This window comes from Sparus aurata, chromosome 18 (assembly GCF_900880675.1).
Source record: "Sparus aurata chromosome 18, fSpaAur1.1, whole genome shotgun sequence".
Lineage (NCBI taxonomy): Eukaryota > Metazoa > Chordata > Actinopteri > Spariformes > Sparidae > Sparus > Sparus aurata.
Genome location: NC_044204.1, coordinates 2774793 through 2795695, shown reverse-complemented (window position 1 = coordinate 2795695; position 20903 = coordinate 2774793). Strand labels below are relative to the sequence as shown.

The 20903-nt window shown below is 38.6% G+C and overlaps 2 protein-coding genes across 2 annotated transcripts; both read left to right on the top strand.

Annotated features, from left to right (window-relative positions):
- Positions 1-1246: 1246 nt before the first annotated feature.
- LOC115569012 (transmembrane emp24 domain-containing protein 9) lies at positions 1247-7263 on the top strand. The gene is made up of 5 exons (XM_030396860.1): positions 1247-1445; positions 3327-3427; positions 3546-3671; positions 4188-4334; positions 4962-7263. The coding sequence occupies exons 1-5, from the start codon at positions 1298-1300 to the stop codon at positions 5109-5111; spliced, it is 672 nt and encodes a 223-aa protein (XP_030252720.1). The 5' UTR covers positions 1247-1297; the 3' UTR covers positions 5112-7263.
- Positions 7264-8513: 1250 nt separating this feature from the next.
- b4galt7 (xylosylprotein beta 1,4-galactosyltransferase, polypeptide 7 (galactosyltransferase I)) lies at positions 8514-19127 on the top strand. The gene is made up of 6 exons (XM_030397205.1): positions 8514-9172; positions 12527-12877; positions 13565-13790; positions 14814-14897; positions 15100-15204; positions 16231-19127. The coding sequence occupies exons 1-6, from the start codon at positions 9120-9122 to the stop codon at positions 16384-16386; spliced, it is 975 nt and encodes a 324-aa protein (XP_030253065.1). The 5' UTR covers positions 8514-9119; the 3' UTR covers positions 16387-19127.
- The last annotated feature ends 1776 nt before the right edge of the window (positions 19128-20903 follow it).

The window sequence follows — 20903 nt, the reverse complement described above, 5'->3', positions numbered from 1 at the left end:
TAATATAATTGAAAACAGCTTCTTGGCTAATTCAGTTATTTTTACTATGTATCACTATGTGAATTTGCACTGTCCTCTCTTAAACAAATTAAACTAATTTATTTCTGTGAAATTATTTTAAAATTGCTCCCTTTGAAAAGTAGTTAAACAACATTTAACAACTGATATTCATCTTCAAGGTGCATCAACATCTGTTTTTATTTTGTACTGAAAGTAGATGTTTCTACTGTAAAAGCAGATAAAATACAATTTCAATTACAATTTAATTATTTTTGATGTAAAAGCAGTGACTGGGTAGATATACATACAATGACTAAGTAGGTCTCCCCGATGAGTCCCCGACATTTCTGTTCGACAAAATCAAGTCTGTTAAAGTAAATTCATTTCTATGTAGTGTATATTTTGTTTTCATTTTTTCAGTAACACACCACAATAATGTGGGGCTTTGTGTTAAAATAATCACAAAGTATTAATACTATTAAATTAAACTTTAACAGCTCAGACAATTAATACGAGTCTGTATGCCTGTTTTTTTTTTGTTTTTTTTTTGATAAAATGCTGAATGCTATAATAATTCATCACTTTATTAATGGTATAGTAATACTGTATTAATTAGAAGATGCTAAAAATCCAATAAAAAGAGGTGTGTCTCATTCAACCAGTATAGAAGGACATTTCTGCACTGATTTTGAGTCGATGGTTCACATGACCTGGACACTATTAAAATAAACTGATGATTATTCATTTAAATAATTAATATAGAATATGAGGCATGCTGAAATCCAAAAAAATATTGATCAGAATTGAATAACCAGTTGAGTTCAATATAAATGTGTGTCTCCTCTCAATCAGTGCTGGAAGAAATTTCAGCTGATTTTGAGTCAGCGGCACACATGACCTGGAATTAAAGAAAACTACCAATTTAAAATCTAATATATATATATATATATATATATATATATATATATATATATATATATATATATATATATATATATGTTGATATAAATTATGAGGCGCACGCACATCCTTTAATATAATATATTGCATTTATTTTTCATATAATTTCTGTCTTCCTTTTTTTTCATTATTTTTGTGATTTAACATTTTGGACAAAAAAGTGGAAAAAAAGCCAAACAAACCAAACATCTTTATAAAGAATAATAGTACATAACGTGTTCAGGACAACAACTCCCAGCGTCCTCTTACGGCGTGCTGATTGGCCAGACTCGAGTGAGGGTTTACGTGGCATTGCTGTACCCGCGCATGCTCAGTCGCGTTCTGTCCCGGCAGGAAGATGGCGTCTGTCAGGATGCAGTCGTGTGTGTTGTCAGTTTTACTCCTGAACGTTTTCTACAGTTTCGTGTCCTCTTTGTACTTTCACATCGGAGAGACCGAGAAAAAGTGTTTCATAGAGGAAATCCCGGACGAGACGATGATTATCGGTGAGTGTCTTCAGCGAGAGGAAGTCACCGGCTAATGCTAACTGCTAGCTCTCCAACTTTAGCTAGTTAGCTAATCGGCTAACTGAGCTCAAGTTGTCTTTCTTGTCCACACAGTTCACACAGACGGTTCTGTTCTGCTCATGTGTTGATTAAGAGCTCAGTACAGAGTAATGTTAGCTTGTCACAAACTACGTAAAAACCTCTTTTTTTATGTTTTCTTGTGTCTCAGATCTTAAATCTGCAATACCTTTGGTCACATATGCAGCGACATTTGTGGTTTTCTCAAATGACTGAAATAATTCACAATGGTGCTTTTCTATGTAGAGAAACACGAAGCACGTCGTTAAAATCATGTGGCGTTACCCAACTCTTGTCATCAGTAACATAATGTTTAATTGCAGGTAAAGAAACATCCGACAGATGTACAAAAACAAGTGCTTCACATGTTGAAGATCCACGGTCATGTTCTTTAAGGTTTACGTCAGCCCTTCTGGCCGAATGCAAGCTGTTCATATACCGGACTGTTCACCTGTTTGTTCAAATACAGCTCGACCTGTTAGAATGAACAAGAGAGTGTCGCTGACAGGAAGTTGCTCTAATATCTTATCAAACATCTGTGTCAGAGCTGCTGATGGACAGAAGAGAAGCACACAGTGAAAGACTCTGACATTATCTTGTAGTGTGGTTAGTTCTTGTGATGACTTCCTCCTGCACTGACCCCTGGCTAACACGTTTACCTGTGTTACAAAAAGGATCACAGCCTGATTAATATCAGCCAGGATGGAAGATCATGTTTAATTGTGTACCAGATGTGAGTCACTACATTTGTTTCCTCCACAATTTCATAATTTCGGGGGGAAAAAAGTTTTTCTCTGAACAGGTTTGTCTCATTGTTACAGACGGATAAGACGGACAGCTATGCTTTATGCTTTCATTATGAACTACAACAATCACTGCATCTCAATGCAAATAATTCAAACTCTTCGTGGTATTTTAACAATTACATTGTGTTTCTTAAATTACCTGCACACAGCCACTGATCTAATATGAGCAGGCCTGCAGACTGTAATCATTATTGGCGTCTGTGACAAAATTTTACAATTAGGAGCTCCAGTGCTACTTGTAAACATGCCCTCACGACTTTGTTCTTTCTTTTTAAGTATTTTTTATTTTTTTTTTGCCTTTTATATGGCTTTATTCTCAGAACAGCTTAAGAGATGACAGGAAACAGGTTGAGAGAGGGGGAAGTGACACGCAGCAGAGAGCCGCAGGCCGGGACTCGAACCCTGGGCCGCTGCAGCGAGGACAAAGCCTCAGCAGCAGCGTTTTCCCATGTTATGTTTTGCTGTGGTTGCTGCAGTAATAAAAAGAAATCACACAAGAAAACAAACCTTTGTCAGAGTCTGATCGAGGTCACATTCAGGGCTGGGCACCTCAGTCACTGGGAACTATTCCACGATTATTCAAAGATCTGCTGTTTGTGTGTACTGTAGCATATAGTTGCACAGGCTTAGACTGACTCAGTGAAGAGAAGCCAGTGTTACACATGTTTCACCAGAGCCTAGTAATAATAATGTCATTATACCAACTTCTGTTATAGATTGTGCTGGTAAAAACAAGGGGAAAAGCAATGGAACAAAGATTTTTTTTTAGTCAAAACCATAGTTGAATGAGCTATTTGAATTATTCTAAATTGCTGACTATTTTTTTTTTAGCCTCGAACAATACCTGACCGACCAACCACAAAATGGTGTCATCATTTGAACTAGACAGTCCCTCAGGAAAGCTATGAAGTGGCAATTTTGTCCCACATCTTCATAACTGATTAGCAAATTTACAAATGAAACATATAACCCTGACACATGTTGCCTTACTCTGCAGGAAACTACCGGACTCAGCTGTATGATAAACAGAGAGAAGAATACCTGCCTGCCACTCAGGGTCTGGGGATGTTTGTGGAGGTCAAAGATCCAGATGACAAGGTGAACAACAAGATTCAACATGGACAAGCAGAATGTATCATCAGCTCATCATTTTCTCCTGATTGACCTGTGTGTGTGTGTGTGTGTGTGTGTGTGTGTGTGTGTGTGTGTCCTTCAGGTGATTCTGTCACGTCAGTACGGCTCAGAGGGAAGATTCACCTTCACGTCACACACACCTGGAGAGCATCAGATCTGTCTGCACTCCAACTCATCCAAGTTCTCTCTGTTCGCCGGAGGCATGTTGGTGAGGAGTCGCTTCACACAGCACACAGACTTAACACTTTTTCCTCCAGTTATTTACTCACATTTAAATATTTTTAACAGAAACCGAATTTGCCTGAAGCCAGTATGCTTTTGTTTGACTATGTTTAAATTTTTACCATATAAATAATGGGCTGCAACTGACGATTGTTTTCAGAATTTATCATACAGTCTATAAAATGTAGAAAAATAAATGCGAAAAAAATGCTCATCACACGTACAAAGTGCTGTCTTCACATGTCCTCTTTTGTCAAACAAAGAGTCCAAAAAGACTGAAAAGTAAAGCAGCAAATGTTCACATTTAAAAAGCTGGAACCAGAAGATGTTTGACATCGACTGAAAGAAATAATCAACTAATTGATCATTTAGCTTGTTGTTGCAGCTCTGTTTTAAATGTTGTTTTAATAATGTTAAAGTTAGTGAAGGATTTTGATCATAACATCTGTCTAATAAAGAGGGTTCTTCTTCTTTATGACTTCATGTTAAACTTGTGTTGCAGAGGGTTCACTTGGACATCCAGGTGGGCGAACACGCCAACAACTATGCCGAGATTGCCGCCAAAGACAAACTGTCAGAGCTGCAGTTGAGAGTCCGACAGCTGGTGGAGCAGGTGGACCAGATCCAGAAGGAGCAGAACTACCAGAGGGTCAGTCGAGGATAAACATTCAATTGGGGCAGTTTGGGGATTTCGTAATCAATCATTTCATAATTGTCTTTTATATATTTGTTGTCAATCCTCTGAGAATATTGAAGCAATAAGACAGGTTATCCAACGTGACAATGACCATAAACACAAAAAGATTGATTAGGAGTTTTAACAAGGGGAAAAGCAATGGAACAAAGATTTTTTTAGTCAAAACCATAGTTGAATGAGCTATTTGAATTATTCTAAATTGCTGACTTTTTTAGCCTCGAACAATACCTGACCGACCAACCACAAAAGGAGGAGTTTTAAGCTAGGATGAAGACCCTGCTAAACTCCTGGACTACTCTGAAATCATAATTACATTTTGAAAAGCCATAGATTTAGTGGAACTCAGTCAGTTCTGCCAAAAACCTGAATTCTGAAGCTTGTTGATGGCGGCTGACTGAAGTAATGAAGGATTGTTCAGTTAAACTCTTGCTGTGCTGTTTGATATTTTTGACACTTTTATTTACAGAAGACATCCTTGTATATGTTAAAGAATTTAACCTTGTGTTTTTGTATTAGTATTATTTTTAGTTCTGTAAAATATCCACAGTTATTAATTGCTCCTTGTCTGTCCTCTCTCAGTACCGCGAGGAGCGTTTCCGTCAGACCAGTGAGAGCACCAACCAGCGGGTCCTCTGGTGGTCCATCGTGCAGACCCTCATTCTGGTGGCCATCGGTATTTGGCAGATGAGACACCTCAAGAGCTTCTTTGAGGCAAAGAAACTGGTGTAATTGTTCTCCGAGGGGAGAGTGCAAGTCTGTGTGTGTGTTTGTGTGAGTGTGTGTTTGATGCAGTACTGAGTGGCGGCAGTCGCTGCTGTCAGAAGAGACAGGACGCAGAGAAAAGCAGCTGCAAGATTCGGCTTGAAAACATCTTAGATTATTTTTTTTTTGAATGTTGTCATTGTTTGACCAGCCCTGTTTGTCACGAAACCCTCATGTGTGCAGCAGACTATCAGGGAGAATGTGACATCTTTATTTATTACACAGGTTTTCTTCTCTGGTGTAACCACAGAACTAAATTCTTCGTATTGGATTTTTTCAGCCCCTTTTCTTCCCTGTTGCTCACTGTGATGAGAACATGATGTGTTACTGGCCTTTAGAGATGTTCGTCAAAGTTGTGCATGAAGAAAAACAATTTGATTTGAAGTAAACAAGTTCATTTCTGAAATTATAATCTGGATTCTTCTGTAAAATGACTGTGTTGTGATCCATTTTGTGCCTCTTGAAGGAAAAATTTAATCTGTAAATTCTGACACTTGAGGACGATACTAAACCTTTAATGTTGTGATGGTGGCAGAAAAACTATTTTCTGATATTCTGCCCCCAGTGTTAATGGGGTTAACTACATGTCTGAGGATGCAGAATGTGATGCTACAAGGATCAGAGGATTTATCTGGCATCCATCATGTGTATATTAACTACAGAACTTGTAGTTAAAAGTATATCGGATCGCTATTTGTCCTTGTAGCCATGAAATACTGAAGCAGAGCTGTAGCATCCAACCGATTTCTGACCTGTGAAGCTTTTGAATCGTTTTGTTTTTTTCACCTCAATATTTTGGCTTCGATACCAACAATGATTTAATCACCTGAAGAATTGGAAGCTGCCACGATTTAAACAATAAGAAACGCGTTCAGACCTGTAGGGCCAGAAAAAGAAGCTCTGTTAGTCTGTGTTGGGTGTCTGCGCACATGGAAATGTTTGTTTTACAGCACACACCATAAACTTTGAGCTCTTGCAAATGTGCTCACATAATGAAATTCAAGTGATATGAACACTTGCAGCCACACGAATATAGCTGGGTAAAAATATTCATCATTGTGAGGTGAAATATTGACCTATCAAGGCTGAGAATTTTGGTATTTGTGAGACCGAAGTTGTGGAATCAACCAAATGTTTTCTGTTTGTTACTGCGTGAGTGAATCTAGACTTTGTCCAAACTGAATGTATGTTTCTGTTGGTCTGATTCGGGCTCAGTGCTGTTTTCTTGGCGGAGGCATAGAAAACATAGTCTGGTCGTTTGGCTCATTGTATTTTTAAACCACCAATCCGCCTGATCTTCACAGATCTTCAGATTTGGTGGAAACGAAAACGTTCAGGAGGAGACTTTTAGTTCCTGGAACATTTTGATCAAACAGGAGCTTCACTTTTGAGGCATCCATTAATCTTAATAGATGATAGTTTTTAATTAATTGCATCTTTTTTGCTTCGACACTGCCAGAGACGCCTCCCTGTTTGGATCTCTGTCCTGAAAATTCTAACTAAACTCAAAAACCGATGACATGTCAAAAAGTTTAAAAGCCGCACTGAGTGATCTGGTGAAGAAAAACATTTAAATGTAAAAATGTCTGAGCACTGTGTCACCTTCAGCTCCTGGCTGGATGATCTTTACCTTAAGGTTTCTGTTTCTTTCTATTTTCACCAGTGTGAGCTCAGTTTTGTCTTCAGACTCGGACAGAACCAGAACAGTCCTGAATCTCTAAACATTCATCTTCCACATGAGTTTGTTGAATGAGACATGAGCAGTTAGATGGCTTAAGTCCTCCATTAAGAGAAACCTGTGGAATAAATCTCAATCTGAGGAGTTAAATCAACTGTCAGATTTTAGAGAAAGATGGCAGATGCAGATGTTGAGCTTTGGATATTAAGATTTTGTTCCTTTTTATTATTTCTATTCCTTCCTTTCTTTCTGGTGGTTTGTGTTGGGCTGTCTTCTGTTGCTGGTAGATTTCAGAAACATTTTCCTGAGTTAGAACTAAATCACTTGGTTTCAGCTGGACGAGGGGCTTGAATTTATTTTATTTTTAGAGAGATTCTGTCAATGTGAAATCTGTCTAAAATTGCATTCACAATAAAGTTTTGTCACATTTGGTTTAAAGGACGGAGCAAGTGACTGTTTCTTTCATTTTGGAATTTCCTCCCCCAAAACCCAGAGTACAAAATCAATTTTATGAGCTTTTTAAAGTCAGGAACTGAATTCAATTGTGACGAGAAAACATTTAAATTAAGAAAAGTGACCACAACATTAGTTCAAAATAAATGATCTGTGCTATTTGTACACATTCTGCATTATTGTTCTCTGAAGCATTTCTTCAGTAGTGAAACTACTTTTAACAATATTTAGCTACAATGTAAAATTACTCAGTTATTACAAGTTAAAGTTGATTACATACATTTTAAAAAGCACATACAGCTGATGATGATGACAAGAGTAAACGTAAGCAGGAGAACTTTCAACATTTTTATTTTGTTTAGATTTTATTTTCTGACTTAACAGTAAATGCAACATTTTAATATTTTAATTTTAGGGTGATAGCTACCACTGAGGTCATGTCTCCATGTCTCTTTTATGTATTTATTATAAGTAGCCTATTGAACTTACATATTTGAATCTGACCACATTTAAGCCAAACAAATTGTTAAGTAATGGTATAAGTATATTTCTCCCTCTGAAATTAAATTCTTGCAGTGTGGAGAAGACTTGAAAATAGCAAACAGACAGATAATAACATTAATTATAAAGTTTAATAATACACTGCTGGTACAAAAGAAAGTTATAAAGTGCTTTACATGGTTGAAACAGGATTCATTCATTTTTTTCAGGTTTTAGCCAAATTTGACCAATCAAATAACATTTATCTTCTTTCAGACTAGTGGAGAGAAAATGTGTTTATAAGTTCAGGTTTCTGCTCTGGACATTGAGCGCATATTTAATATAGCCCTTTTTGCAGATTTAAATTTAGAACTATCAAAAACTGGGGAAGTTTAGTAGTTATTATCAGTTATAGTTTTTACAATGCATATCTTTAAAATGGACGGTTCTCATTTCTCCACTGCAGTATCTTACACTAAAACAGGTTTGAGGGATTTGTTTATATTTCATTCACAGTCTCATGAAACATTTTATACCTGACAACATGGTGATTTCTTCCTAAAAACCTTTGACTTTGATGTATCAACAACGTGAAACAATCATTTTTGATATAGCTTCATCCAGTGTTCAGATTTATCCTAAAGTGTAAGTAATTAACCGGGAAAGTATCATGGTGATATTTGTTGGTGATATTTGTTGTTTACCCTGCTGGTGTAGTGCGTATTTCAAGTGAGCGTAGGAACCTTTCCGACTACTTGCTGCCATTTCCTGTCGGACTCGTACAGCGGTCGGACAGCTTTACAATCGGGTTCTGTCTGATGTTTTTCGATATGAAATTATCCTGAAATATTTCGCCTGTCGATTCTTGTTATGTTATTTTTTCTTCTTCTCCAAATCCAAACGTTAACAGATGTTCGGAGATGGTCGCTGTCGGTCGGTGACGAAAATTAAATTAAAGTAAAAGCTGAAAATGTTGAACCCGGAGCGGCGGTGTGTTTGAACCGCTACATGCTACGTGTACAGTAACAGTTAGCTACCAGACGGACAGACAGGAGGACAGGTAGACATGGAGCCAGAACAAACCGGTTAAAAACATGAATTTTAATTTTATACTTTACTAAACAAGTATTGATAAGCTGTTAAAGCGGCGAAGGGTTTTTTGAGTGCAGAAGGAGTTGGCAAATAATTAGCATGGAGGACAGTTTGCTCTCAGTCAACACTTACAAGTGAGAGAGGATGGAGGAGTGAACATCAACGTGTCCCTGAGACAACACGACTCATTCTGTCGTTTTCTGTTTCTGTGAGAAGCCGGAGCATCTGTTGTCAATTTTAACTGAACAGGACTGAAATCAAAGATCGTAAATATGATGTATTCATCGAGGAGAAAGCCAGTCCTCTACTTCAAAGAAGAGCGAAAGTAAGATGGATGATTCATTGTTTTTTCTGTCGATATGAAAGCTAGTTACATCCAGCTGTTGATGTTCACTTTGTTCATGTTCATTCACAGTAATGGTAAATACAAAAAAGTAAAGTATTGTCTCAGACTGTTGAAGTAACACTGTTTCTTGGCCTTTTAAGAAATGAGCTCTCTAAAGTTCCTCATCAAGAACAGAAGTGAGTAAAGACTGATGTGACTTCATGTTTCTACAGTGGTTCCCAAGCTGTGGTCAAGAGACATTCGCGGGTTATTAATTAAAACATTGTTTTCCTCATGTTTGTCTGTACTAAAAGTTAAAAAAGCTAGAGCATATAATAGATGATCAACACCCAAGAGTATAAATAAGTATACTAAATACTAAATAAGTCCACTGATAGATAGATAGATAGATAGATAGATAGATAGATAGATAGATAGATAGATAGAATTACCTTAATGATCCCAGACAGGGAAATTATTTTGTTACAGCAGTATTGAGGACCTGAGGACCTATTACAACCATCAGGTCTGAGAAAAGTCATTTCATTTTGGTGCTGTGGGGCCCAAAGTGATGTGGATGCTGCATCTTAAGCTATAATAGTAGAGAACATTCTGTTATAGTTTCTAGTGCCGATGGGTTTATTTAGACTTTATTTAAAATCTAGTGAGAACTACAAAGTTATCAAAAATCTAATCTGCCCAGATGAACTTCAGGAGTCTGAAATGATGCAAAAGTCATGATAGATATTTATTTATATTTAGAAAGCAACAAGTTAAAGATCTGTCTGAGACACCTTATATTAACATTTCAGTTTGGTTCTTCGTGTGGATAGCTGATTTAAAAAGTCATTATTTACGTCCTCGATGTGCAGTTGAGCCTGTGCATGTTAATACATTTCTCCCAGCAGCTACAGGGGATAATTCAGCTTAAAGAAAAGTGTGTAAATAATATAGGAAAGATCAGGTTTTACTGTCAGTCCTCCAGGTCTAGAAGTGAAAGCTAGTGGAACTGGTTGTTGTCTAAATATTTGAGTTACGGGGTTGTCTCATGAACTAAAACTTATGAAATTACTTTGAGAACATAAAAATGTGTCTTTTCTATAAACCTCAACAAAAACAGCCAAAGATTTTGAATGTTTTCTGAACACAAGACTCGCACAAAAACTTTGTCTTAAGATATAAGAAAAGATTCCCCGGTGCTGCAGACAGCTGGTACCAAAAACTAGACCGAACTGGTGTATGTTGCTTTTTTTTTTTTACAAATCGGTTTTTATGAAACTCAGTTTGGGAACCTCTTTTATTGACTGCTTGTTTGGTCACCTTGTTGGCTGGTTTGTTTCATCGAACACTGACTGAAACAGAATTTGACTGCTGCAGGTGTGATTAATGTGATCAGTTTTTCATATGTTAATGAATTGCTAACATGAATAAAAAGCTAATTTATCGATTTTTCTGGTGTGAGTACAGCAGTGTTTTTGGAATAAAGTCACAACAGCAGGAGGTTTTTCTGTTCTTCCATCCTGCCTTTTTTGGCATGAATGCAGGAGTGTTCTCTGTTTGTGTCTCTCATGTCATCACTGAAGTGTTATTGGACATTTCTGTCTTGAACATTACAATAAATCAAATAAACTTAGAGCTTTAATTAAAGTTTAGATAAATTCCTGATTTACCATCAGATTTAATATCGGTCTCTTTAGCTGCTGAATGCTCCACTTTGTTCACCAGCTGGTCTCTAACTCTGTCTGCTTGCTGCTCAGCAGGTTGTTTACTTTGGGTTGTTTTCTAATAGAAATGTTGCACGCTCTATGAACCAGAACTATGAGCGCATAGATGCTTAACAAATGCCGGCAGCTGAACAGTGAAGCAGAATTTGAAGTAGAAGTCTTTAATATGTACAGTGTGTATAAACATTGATCACATGAGACACTAACTGGAGCTGGTACTGACTCCTCTGCATCTGTGAACTAACACGATCACAACAGACTGATCAAACTTTATTTATCTCTTTGGAGACGGCCGCTCTTTGTGTGAATGTGAAGAAAGAAAAAAATAAAAAAATTAATATATAATATATATAATCTATACAATGAAAATATGTGAATCACTGTTTTATGAGGATTGTAATCTGATGTTTATTTTCATTATCAGTGAATCCTTAGACCTTCTCTTTTTATCAGCTGTTAAGTTTAAAAAAGACAGAAAATAGTGACACAGATTTCACACGTTTCATTTTAAAATGATGTCTTTAAATGTGTTGATTTGTCCGACCAATAATCCAAAAAAATATTCATTGTAGTTTGATTTTAAGACAAAGCAAACAATCTTAATAGATGGTATTTCACTTAAACTTAAATGATAATGTATGATCACTAAAATACAAAACTGTAGATGTGACATTAGAATATAAAATTCTAAAACAGAGTTCAATTTATCTAGTTTAGTCTATGTCCCTCTGTGTGTGTGTGTGTGTGTGTGTGTGTGTGTGTGTGTGTGTGTGTGTGTGTGTGTGTGACTTTAAAACACTATGCAAGTTTTCTTCTGCACGTCTTGCTTCCAAAGAATCATCCATGTTGAATAAATCAGAGAAATGAAACCTTCAGGAGATCTTACATTATAACATTTTGTCAGTTACGCATCAGAAACGTGCCTTTTTGCCCATTCGCCTACAACTGCCAGCTCAGATAAGAATCTACAGGACTAAACATTACGATGATAAAATGTTTGAAAAGATAATCAATAAATAAAAGTTAAAAAATAAATAGATAAAATTATATAAAAACCAATGATTAAAACTTTTAAAACTAAAATTATAAGTATTTTCACGTGTAGTATTCAAGTATACTCTAAATTCAAAGCCAGTTTTGAATTTATTACAGATGTTTATCTATTTTTCTCTGAATTACATTTTACAGATGTTTTAAAAATGCATTTTGAGTTTTAGTTTAATCAGTTGACATGAATAATAGTAGAATAAATAAAAGAGGTAATCATAATTTCTCGCTGATTTTAAATATTGAATGTTTCTAATACAGCTGTGAACACATGACTGCCTTTAATGTTTATTATAGTTCAGCACAGTTCATCAAACATCTGCTTATCAAGCTGCATTCTGATATATCTGATTATTTAATACATTCAATTTAACCAGTAAACATTCTTTTAAAAAAAAAAGATTCTATCCAACTGTATCTGTTGAACACTGGTACATATCTGTCATCATAATTATTAAACAAATTGAAGGGTTCCTGTTTGTTAGTGTCTAAACTAACAGTCTTGGTCAGAGTCTTGTTGCCTGTTTGTTTCTGCTGAAGATTGAGACGTCACTAATTCTGTCTCTGTCCTGTGTGTTTTTAGGTTCCTGTCTGGTAAATGTACCATCTACAAGCTGTTTGGCCTCTGCATGGTGCTGCTGCTCGTCTCTCTGCTCTGGCTGCAGCTTAGCTGTTCAGGCGACATGTCGGCCACTCTTCACGAAGACAGACGCCTCCAGCAGAAGCAGCCGCCGCCACCTCCGCCCTGTCCCGCTGACACTCAGGCGTCTGCAGCGGACGACCCCTCCTGGGGTCCTCACAAACTGGCCCTCATCATCCCGTTCAGAGAACGCTTCGAGGAGCTGCTGGTGTTCGTTCCCTTCATGCACACATTTCTCAACAAGAAGAAGATCCGCCACAAGATCATCGTCATCAACCAGGTGGATCACTACAGGTGAGGAAGGCCCACGGAGACATTTGTGACTATGTTCACTTTATTACATTTATACTTTTATTGTTTTAACAAACCCACATCCAGTCTACAGGACGCACAGGCCACTGACAACTTTTAGTGTTTGTTTTTGTTGTTCTTTTTTGCCTCTCATCAGAATGCTGTGTTTATGCTCTGATTGGGTTTAGGCACTAAAACCACTTTGTTAGGGTTAGAAAAACATCATGGTTTGGCCAAAAATACTTGTATTGGTCACCATGATCAGTCCAGTCTTCCCGGGAAAAATAGCCTGTTTTAGTCGGCAAAAAAAATGACTGTCTCCAGGTGTCCTTAAAGATATCCAGTGATGTGACTCAAACAGCAGTCGGTCATTAGGCAGGTTTATTGGCTTTGATAACTCCACCTCCATTTCCTCCACATCCTGATGGGAAAGACGACACGTTTGTGCCAAAATGTCATTCCATGAGACCTCAAGACAGCCACCATCGTCCCTGTACCTAAAAAGTCCTCTGCGTGTCATCTTAAAACTACCGCCCTGTGTGTCTTAAAAAGTTCCCAGAGCCCAAAGTGACGTCTTCAAATGACTTCTTTTGTCCAGCCAACACTCCAAAACCCCAAGACTCCTCATTTACTGTCAGAAATTACAACGAAAAGCAGCAGACACCAGACACTATTTCTTATGTTTCTTAGATTTAACCGGGCGTCTCTGATCAATGTGGGTCACCTGGAGAGCGGGAACGACACAGACTACCTGGCGATGCACGACGTGGACCTGCTGCCTCTGAACGACGCTCTGGACTATGGTTTCCCTGAGGGCGGGCCGTTCCACGTGGCCTCGCCTGAGCTGCACCCGCTGTACCACTACAAGACATACGTGGGAGGAATCCTGCTGCTCACCAAGAAGCATTACAACATGGTACTGAGCTGCACCACATTGTGTCTGTAAAGGGTCTGTCAGGGTTGTTAATGTTGTTCATCAACAGTTTGGATGACTTCTCATCTCCCAACAGCTGTTGGTTAAAATGTGTTCCACTGAACTTCCACTTTGTCAGTCAGTGAACACTTATAGAGTCCAGTTTAAATGTTTCTCTCAGTGGAAACATCCTGAAGCTTCACTGAGTGCTGGAACAAGCTGGTTGACAACACACAGGATAAATACAGGGTGATAACATAAACCTTAAATTTATTGAAGTAAAAATAGGGCAAAGCTGGATTATTAAAATTGAATTCACAGATATCGTCTCATTAAGTTCCATAAAAAAGTCTCAGTTGCCCCTTTTGTCCAATGGGGTTCAGGTGCTGATTTGGTGCCTGTGCCTACTCGTGAACCAGTTCCTTTGACATCCAAAGGACTGTGCTCCTGGCCAGGAAAACTGGGTTTGCTGGTCTAGAACAAAGAACCACTTTAATCAGGCCTGGGAGTGGGATTATCATGGCCAAGGACCAATTTAAAACGCCTATCAGCACAATATTTAAAAACCTGAGCTGGTGCAGCGTGTTCTGACTCATCCGTGGAGGAATAAACAAAACACTGTAACTATGGAAGCCAAATTTGAAACAAAAGTCGTTCGTGGACCAGTCATGTTAGCATGCAATGCCTGGAGCTGGCGTAGTCTGCCACAACTGTTCCTAACAATGCTGGAGAATAGGAGACGCACACTGTGACTGAATGATGTGACTCTATGATGGCTCTCATGCCCGTGGAACAGCAAACCAGAGCCCACACCAGCCTAGAACTAATACATAGTTCAATCTGTGAAGTGACATTCCTTAAGTTTTCTCCAACTGTAATGATCTGAATTGTCCACCAGACGGTGCTGTTTTAACCTGGATAGATATTCTCTCAAAACATCAGAGTATTTGTATTTTTTGACAGAAGTGACTTTCTGGATCTGAAACGGAAAATAAAATGGTTTGTTTTTATAATTTTTACCTTCAGTGTAACGGGATGTCAAACCGGTTCTGGGGTTGGGGCCGAGAGGACGATGAGTTCTACAGACGACTGAGGAAAGCTGAGTTACAGGTAAAAGTCTCAAGAAAAGAAGGAACAAGGTAGTCTGACCTTGTTTTTTATTTTGGACTTCATGACAAAAGATAGTTTCATCGGCAGCCACAAAACTAACCAGGACCATCTACAGCTCATGTTAGGAGTTTTTCTACAGAAAATGTTTTAATGTTCATGACTCGATCAGTTTGATGTATGTCTGTCGTTGTCTTCTGTGCAGCTGTTCAGACCGAGTGGAATCACAACGGGATATAAAACCTTTATGCACATCCATGACCCAGCCTGGAGGAAGAGAGACCAGAAGAGAGTCGCATCTCAGAAACAGGTACCACATCATACACTCTAAATTCACAAATACAAAATATTTACACAAGGAGGAGAGAATGATCTGTCCACTAGAGTGAAGCCATCCAGAAATGATTAACTGACATTCTGCCCTCGCTTTCTGGTCTGCCATCAATCACACATGCTCTGCAGAGAGAGCGCTCTGGTGTTAACATCCCTCCAATAAACTCACTGAGATGCATCCTCTGCTTTTAATGGAGGCCTACTTATGCGGTTATTTTGTACAAACCTGTGAGCAGACCCATAAGTTGTTGCGATGTCGTTCATTGCCTGTTTGGATTCGATTGGCTACATAATTAACAACAAGCTTCCTCCACACATGACTCACATGCTGTTAACAGAAGAAAAAAATCCTAAACGTGAGGTTTTTGTGGTCCACTTTATAAAACTTACTGCTGAAAAAGAGAACAGATAACATTGCTGATAGATGGAAACAGAAAGGACAGGCAGCCAGTGTGCCTGAATTAAGGTGGAGAATTAAAGCAACGCTACGTAGGACTAATGTTTGCAAACTCCTAGAGCAATTCAGAAGAAATGAATCATTGCACATTTACCAGACAGGAAAATAACATCATGATAAGAGAAAGTACCAAAGAAGCCACTGGGGAACTATTTCTCCTGCTGATGAAACTATCATCACGTCTTCACTCGGCTCAGAAACATAAGAACATCTCAAAATCTTGAATATGTTCATGATTTCCAATAAGTTGTCGAGACATATTCTGTTCATGTTTCCACATGAAGGAATCTTTTGGATCAGTGTGTTCTGTGTATTTTCATTGACTAAAATGAGATCAAAAACAACATTGGATTGAAACAATTTCATCACTTTTATCATTTGCTATTGTTCAATGACATAAATAACCTTTTAGTTTTTGTTGTACATATTTTAGGGATATGAAGCATTTGAAGAAAGTCCAAGAAGCAATAAAAAGCCCATTGAAAATGATATTAAACTGAATGTTAATGCATCAACCTCTTCAAACCCCCTGTCCTCTCCCTGAAGGAGCAGTTTAAGGTGGATCCGGACGGGGGACTGACTAACCTCCGTTACCAGGTGGAGTCCAGACAGGAGCTGACCATCAGCGGCGCCCCGTGCACCGTCATCAACACCAAACTGGAGTGTGACCAGAACGAGACACCCTGGTGTCTGCTGGGATAGAGGACAAATGCAGGACAGCAGTCGGTTCGGTTCGATTCGTCCTCCTGGAGGCTTTAATGTTTTACTATGTGGCAAAGCTGCACGGATCCTTAACGGAGACGGTGGACGTGGTCCGAGTTTTTTCCCGTTGACTCTTCTGTCGCTGAAATGTTTAAGGGGTTGTTTTAACCGATTGGAGCTGCTGCAGTGGCACATGTGATTGCAGTAATAACAGTACAAACAGACATATTGAACAGTGACTTAGTGATTCCCAACCAGGAGCTTATTATCCCTGAGGATCAGACAGACATTTGATATGATTACGTACAGCTCAACAGTCGTACTGCTGATTTACGAGTGGATTAAAACCTCCTGATGATGTTTTTTTTACAAGTGAAATTCACCCGGAAAACGGACCTTTTTGGTGTCTGACCTCAAACCTCAGAGCAGCAGATGGAGTCGATCTGTTACACCAAACTGAACCGGAGCTGTTTTCATTGGCTCTTGTTTTGTTGTTTCTGGTTCCTGCTGGTGTGAAAACAAAGTTAAAGTCTATTTTTTTTATTCTGGGATTGTGCAAACGGAGCAGAGGTGTTAGAACGACACAGCTCCTGATCTGAAATCCAAACATGCATCATACTGTGACGTCAGACAGCTGACTGCAGCTTTTTGTTCATGTTGGAGAAAGTGATCCGTTTCAAAATTCCTCACAAACGAGAGTAGCTTGGAAAGTCATGATATTTTTATTTTCCTGCTGAATGAGGTCGAGCTGGAATTACATTTATTTTACCTTTTATTTTTTTAGTGTGTCCCTCTGGAACAGACACTTTAAATTCACCAAAGAAAAACAAATCAGGACTCTATTTTCTATTTATAATTATGACAACATCCTTTTCCTCAACATTACGACTCCAGATGAGTTTTCTTTGGTGAACGTGATGCGTTTCTGTTCTGTATAAAGTAAACTGAGCCAAACCAGGCAGAGCTGAACTGTAGCAGATTATAACAACGAAGAGACGGTTTGTTTGTGACAGGAACTTCTCCTTCACCTGCACCATTAGAAAGAAACTAAACATTTCATTTTTGGAGAAGCATTTCAATGACCAGATAATACATTAACATTTGAATCTAATATCTCTGTAATGGATTGGTTTCAACTTTGATAATGTTCCGTTTTGACTGAGAAGGGACCAAAGTGATGAGTAGATCAACAGTCTGCAGGATTACACACTGAAACTAAAGATTATCTATTGTTATCAAATAATCTAATCTTTGTAGTATAACTGCAGACATACCTACATCTCTGAGTTCATCACACACCATACTTGACATTTTGAATAATTCTGTCATATCATGTTTGCACATTTTATTTCTGTTCCCCCACTTTTTTCTTTATCACACACACACAATTCTCTGCCTTTGTTTTGCGGTCAGTTGATGACTTTCATTTTTTGTTTCTCCACAACACAAACGTTCACTCTTCATTCTTTTGCAGAACATACACAACAAACAGAGTTGCCTTTCACAATCTTTAGTATCTTTTAATAGTTTTTTGGCTGGTAAAGGTTTGAGTCACGTCTGCATCTTGACAACCAGAAACAAGGGAGTGAGTTTGTTGGCGTCCATGTGTGACTCAACATTCTGCACATTTAGCAAATTGGTAGAACTCACAAGAAACTACAGTTATTGGTCAAATTTGCAGAAAGGTAAATAATTCTTGTAATCACAGTGTCACAACTTCCTGGACAGACTGGTGAATGGTTTCACCTCTAAATGAAAATAGTTGATAATATCCAACTTAACAGACATTAATTAATTGACTTTGCAGGCTAAGCTTTTAAAGCCAACATGGAAAAAGTTCCAGCACAGCTCCTAATGAATGGACTCTGGGGATGAGTTTGTTTTAAAGTGTTAAAGTGTTCTTTTATAACCTCTAGTAGGGTTGTTGGTTCCTTTTCAGTCATTGGTTTTTATCCCACATTTTAAAATTTCAAAGTTACTATGGGTTTCACATTTTTGACTCTAAATCAAATAATCATCCAAAATAGAAAACACATTATTATCCAATCATGTCAGAAAAATGCACAAAGCTGTGCAGAGAATTCAAACTCCTGACAAACAAAGAACATTTCATCTTTTTGTTCTGCTTTGGATTATATCTGTATAAAAACATCAGTCCTGTATTTGAACATTTTATTGAAAAGGTCATTTAACATTTTCATTTACAAAAGAAAGGGGCCCCTTTCTTCTGCAGCCAGAACTCAGGGCTCAGACTTCCCATGTTAGGTCCTTACATTTTAACCAAAAGGACTTTTTAAAAGTTTTTAAAAATGTGATGTTCAAATAGTTCAGGGGTAATAGTTACTTGTGTTTGCTGATGGAAAAACTGCAGAGGGATCTCGTTCTTGTCACACTCAGATTTGTGATGTTTCAGCTCTCTGAGCAGACACGTGGACGTCCTGAGGAAAAGCTGGAGCAGGTTTTATATAAATAGGCAGTATTTTACCTCTAAAATGCAAAGTTTGGCTCCTTGAGTCATTGAAAAGTCCTTAAAAGATTTGATTTGACATTCACAGGCCGGCTCACACTGTCCTGATATCTGCTGTTGTTATCAGCTGGTCAGCCTCCAGGGGGCGCTCTGACGCCGTCTGTTAATTTGCAGGCTCTGATGTCAAACTGATTTTTATTTTACAGAGACGACGGTACCCTAATGTATTTGTATGATATTCAGTATTTATATAAATCTGAGTCTAAGAAAAATATCTGGATGTTTTTTTTCTTTTGTGTGTGTGTGTGTGTGTGTGTAATCATTACATTTCACCTCCTTTTCTCTCCTCGTTTGCATGTCTCTCTGTCGCCGGTGTGACTTTTAACACAGCCACAGGAGACTTCAGCAGGAGGAATGCAGGTAAATGCAGGTGCATGTAGATAATTGAATTTGTGCAGGTACCTGAGTGAAGGATCAGAGGTTAACGGAGCCATTAGCAGGTTCCAGATAGCAGGCGTTTACCGACAGCCTGTCATCCTGCTCCTTCTAATGAGCTGCTGTGGATCTGCTGATGAAAGCTCTCAGACTTTAATATTCACAGTCACTGAGACAGGACACACACAGTCAACAGGACTTTATACTCAGCCTTGATCTGAATCTACTTTTCAAATCAGAATCCTTCATCAAATCTCAGTTTGTGTATTTTGTTGTCGTGTAATCAGCCTCCTGCCGGTGTTGCAACATCATCTGTGACCAGAGTTTGGTTACAAAAGCCTGACCTGCTGATTTAGTGATTTTAGGGCCGCAGGAGAGTTTAGGCCTCTGATGATTCTGATGATTTTCATGTTTGCAGTGGTAACAGAAAAACTCGTCGTTTATTAGAGGTGACACTTGCTGCTAAATCAAATCTATGATGTGAGGTGAAGAGCTCTCATTGGTGCCAAAATGTTCATTTTAAAAACTCAGCAGCCATCTGTCTTGGCACAGGTCATGACAACCGGATACGCAAGACGATCCAGTGATCGTCCACCAATACTAAGGGTGTGAAGTGTTTGTGTCAGGAGGTAGAGCGGGTCGCCCTGTTTGATTTCCTGGCTCTAGCGGCTGCTTGTCAGAGTACCCTTGAGCAAGATACTGAACCACAGCAGCCTCGACTATCAGTGCAGAATGTGAACGTGACAAGTGTTGAGTAAAACACAAATGTCTGTTGAGTCAAACAGAAGTAAAGGAGAAGTTGGCTCCTGACCTCTCCTCTCAAGGTTTTAAAATCAGAAGGGTTTAATCCTCTTCGTGTCAAAAAAATGTCATCAGAATCTTTACTTAATGCTGATCTTCTACAAACCAGTGAGTTCACAAATAAATCTGAAAATCCTTCTCCAGACAAGTGGAACGGAAGTATAAAGAAGCAGAAATGGAAATACTCAGGTAAAAGGTCAGAGTTAGTAGTGCAACATGTACAGTAGTTGATTAATGTACTCGGTTACATTCCATCATCGTGTGAAAGCTACAGATACATTGAATAACAGAGTAGAAGGAAACTTCAGACGGTTACCAATATGAAGAAGAATATCATTGAGCTGAATTTCCTGATAATCTGTCCTGTAGTCGCGCAGACGTTCTGCTGGAAGCTTCAGTCTGACCAACATTTCCGTCCTGAGTGTTTTTCACCGACACATTTGCTCTTTTCTCACGTGGTGGTGACAGGTACTTCTTCCTGTTTACTGTCAGTGTTCTGCCTTTGCTCGCCATCTGAACATGTGTTGAACAAGTAGATTTTAAATCAGCAACTTCAATCAGCGTTTCCCTCGAGGCCTCGCTGCTCTGTCGTTTCCTGCAGACACAAACCAGCTCTGATGTGGATTTTTGGGGACGAGCCAACGACGGCGACAGAGACAAAGAGGACGGGGTGGATGTTCACCCCCCCCTTCATCCCCTCCACCCCCCTTACAGGTTCAATTTTCACCTTTCCTTGGAGGTGACTGCGACGGGAAAAAAACACCTCTCTGCTGCCACAAATAGACCCGAGCAGCACTCCTGAGCCGCCGCGTTG

Bases quoted from the DNA above. Each gene is read 5' to 3' on its own strand.
- LOC115569012 (XM_030396860.1), top strand. From the start codon at position 1,298: ATGGCGTCTGTCAGGATGCAGTCGTGTGTGTTGTCAGTTTTACTCCTG. The intron at 3,672-4,187 runs GTGAGGAGTCGC...CTTGTGTTGCAG, and splicing joins TGTTCGCCGGAGGCATGTTG to AGGGTTCACTTGGACATCCA. The intron at 4,335-4,961 runs GTCAGTCGAGGA...GTCCTCTCTCAG, and splicing joins AGGAGCAGAACTACCAGAGG to TACCGCGAGGAGCGTTTCCG.
- b4galt7 (XM_030397205.1), top strand. From the start codon at position 9,120: ATGATGTATTCATCGAGGAGAAAGCCAGTCCTCTACTTCAAAGAAGAG. The intron at 12,878-13,564 runs GTGAGGAAGGCC...TATGTTTCTTAG, and splicing joins AACCAGGTGGATCACTACAG to ATTTAACCGGGCGTCTCTGA. The intron at 13,791-14,813 runs GTACTGAGCTGC...TTTTACCTTCAG, and splicing joins CCAAGAAGCATTACAACATG to TGTAACGGGATGTCAAACCG.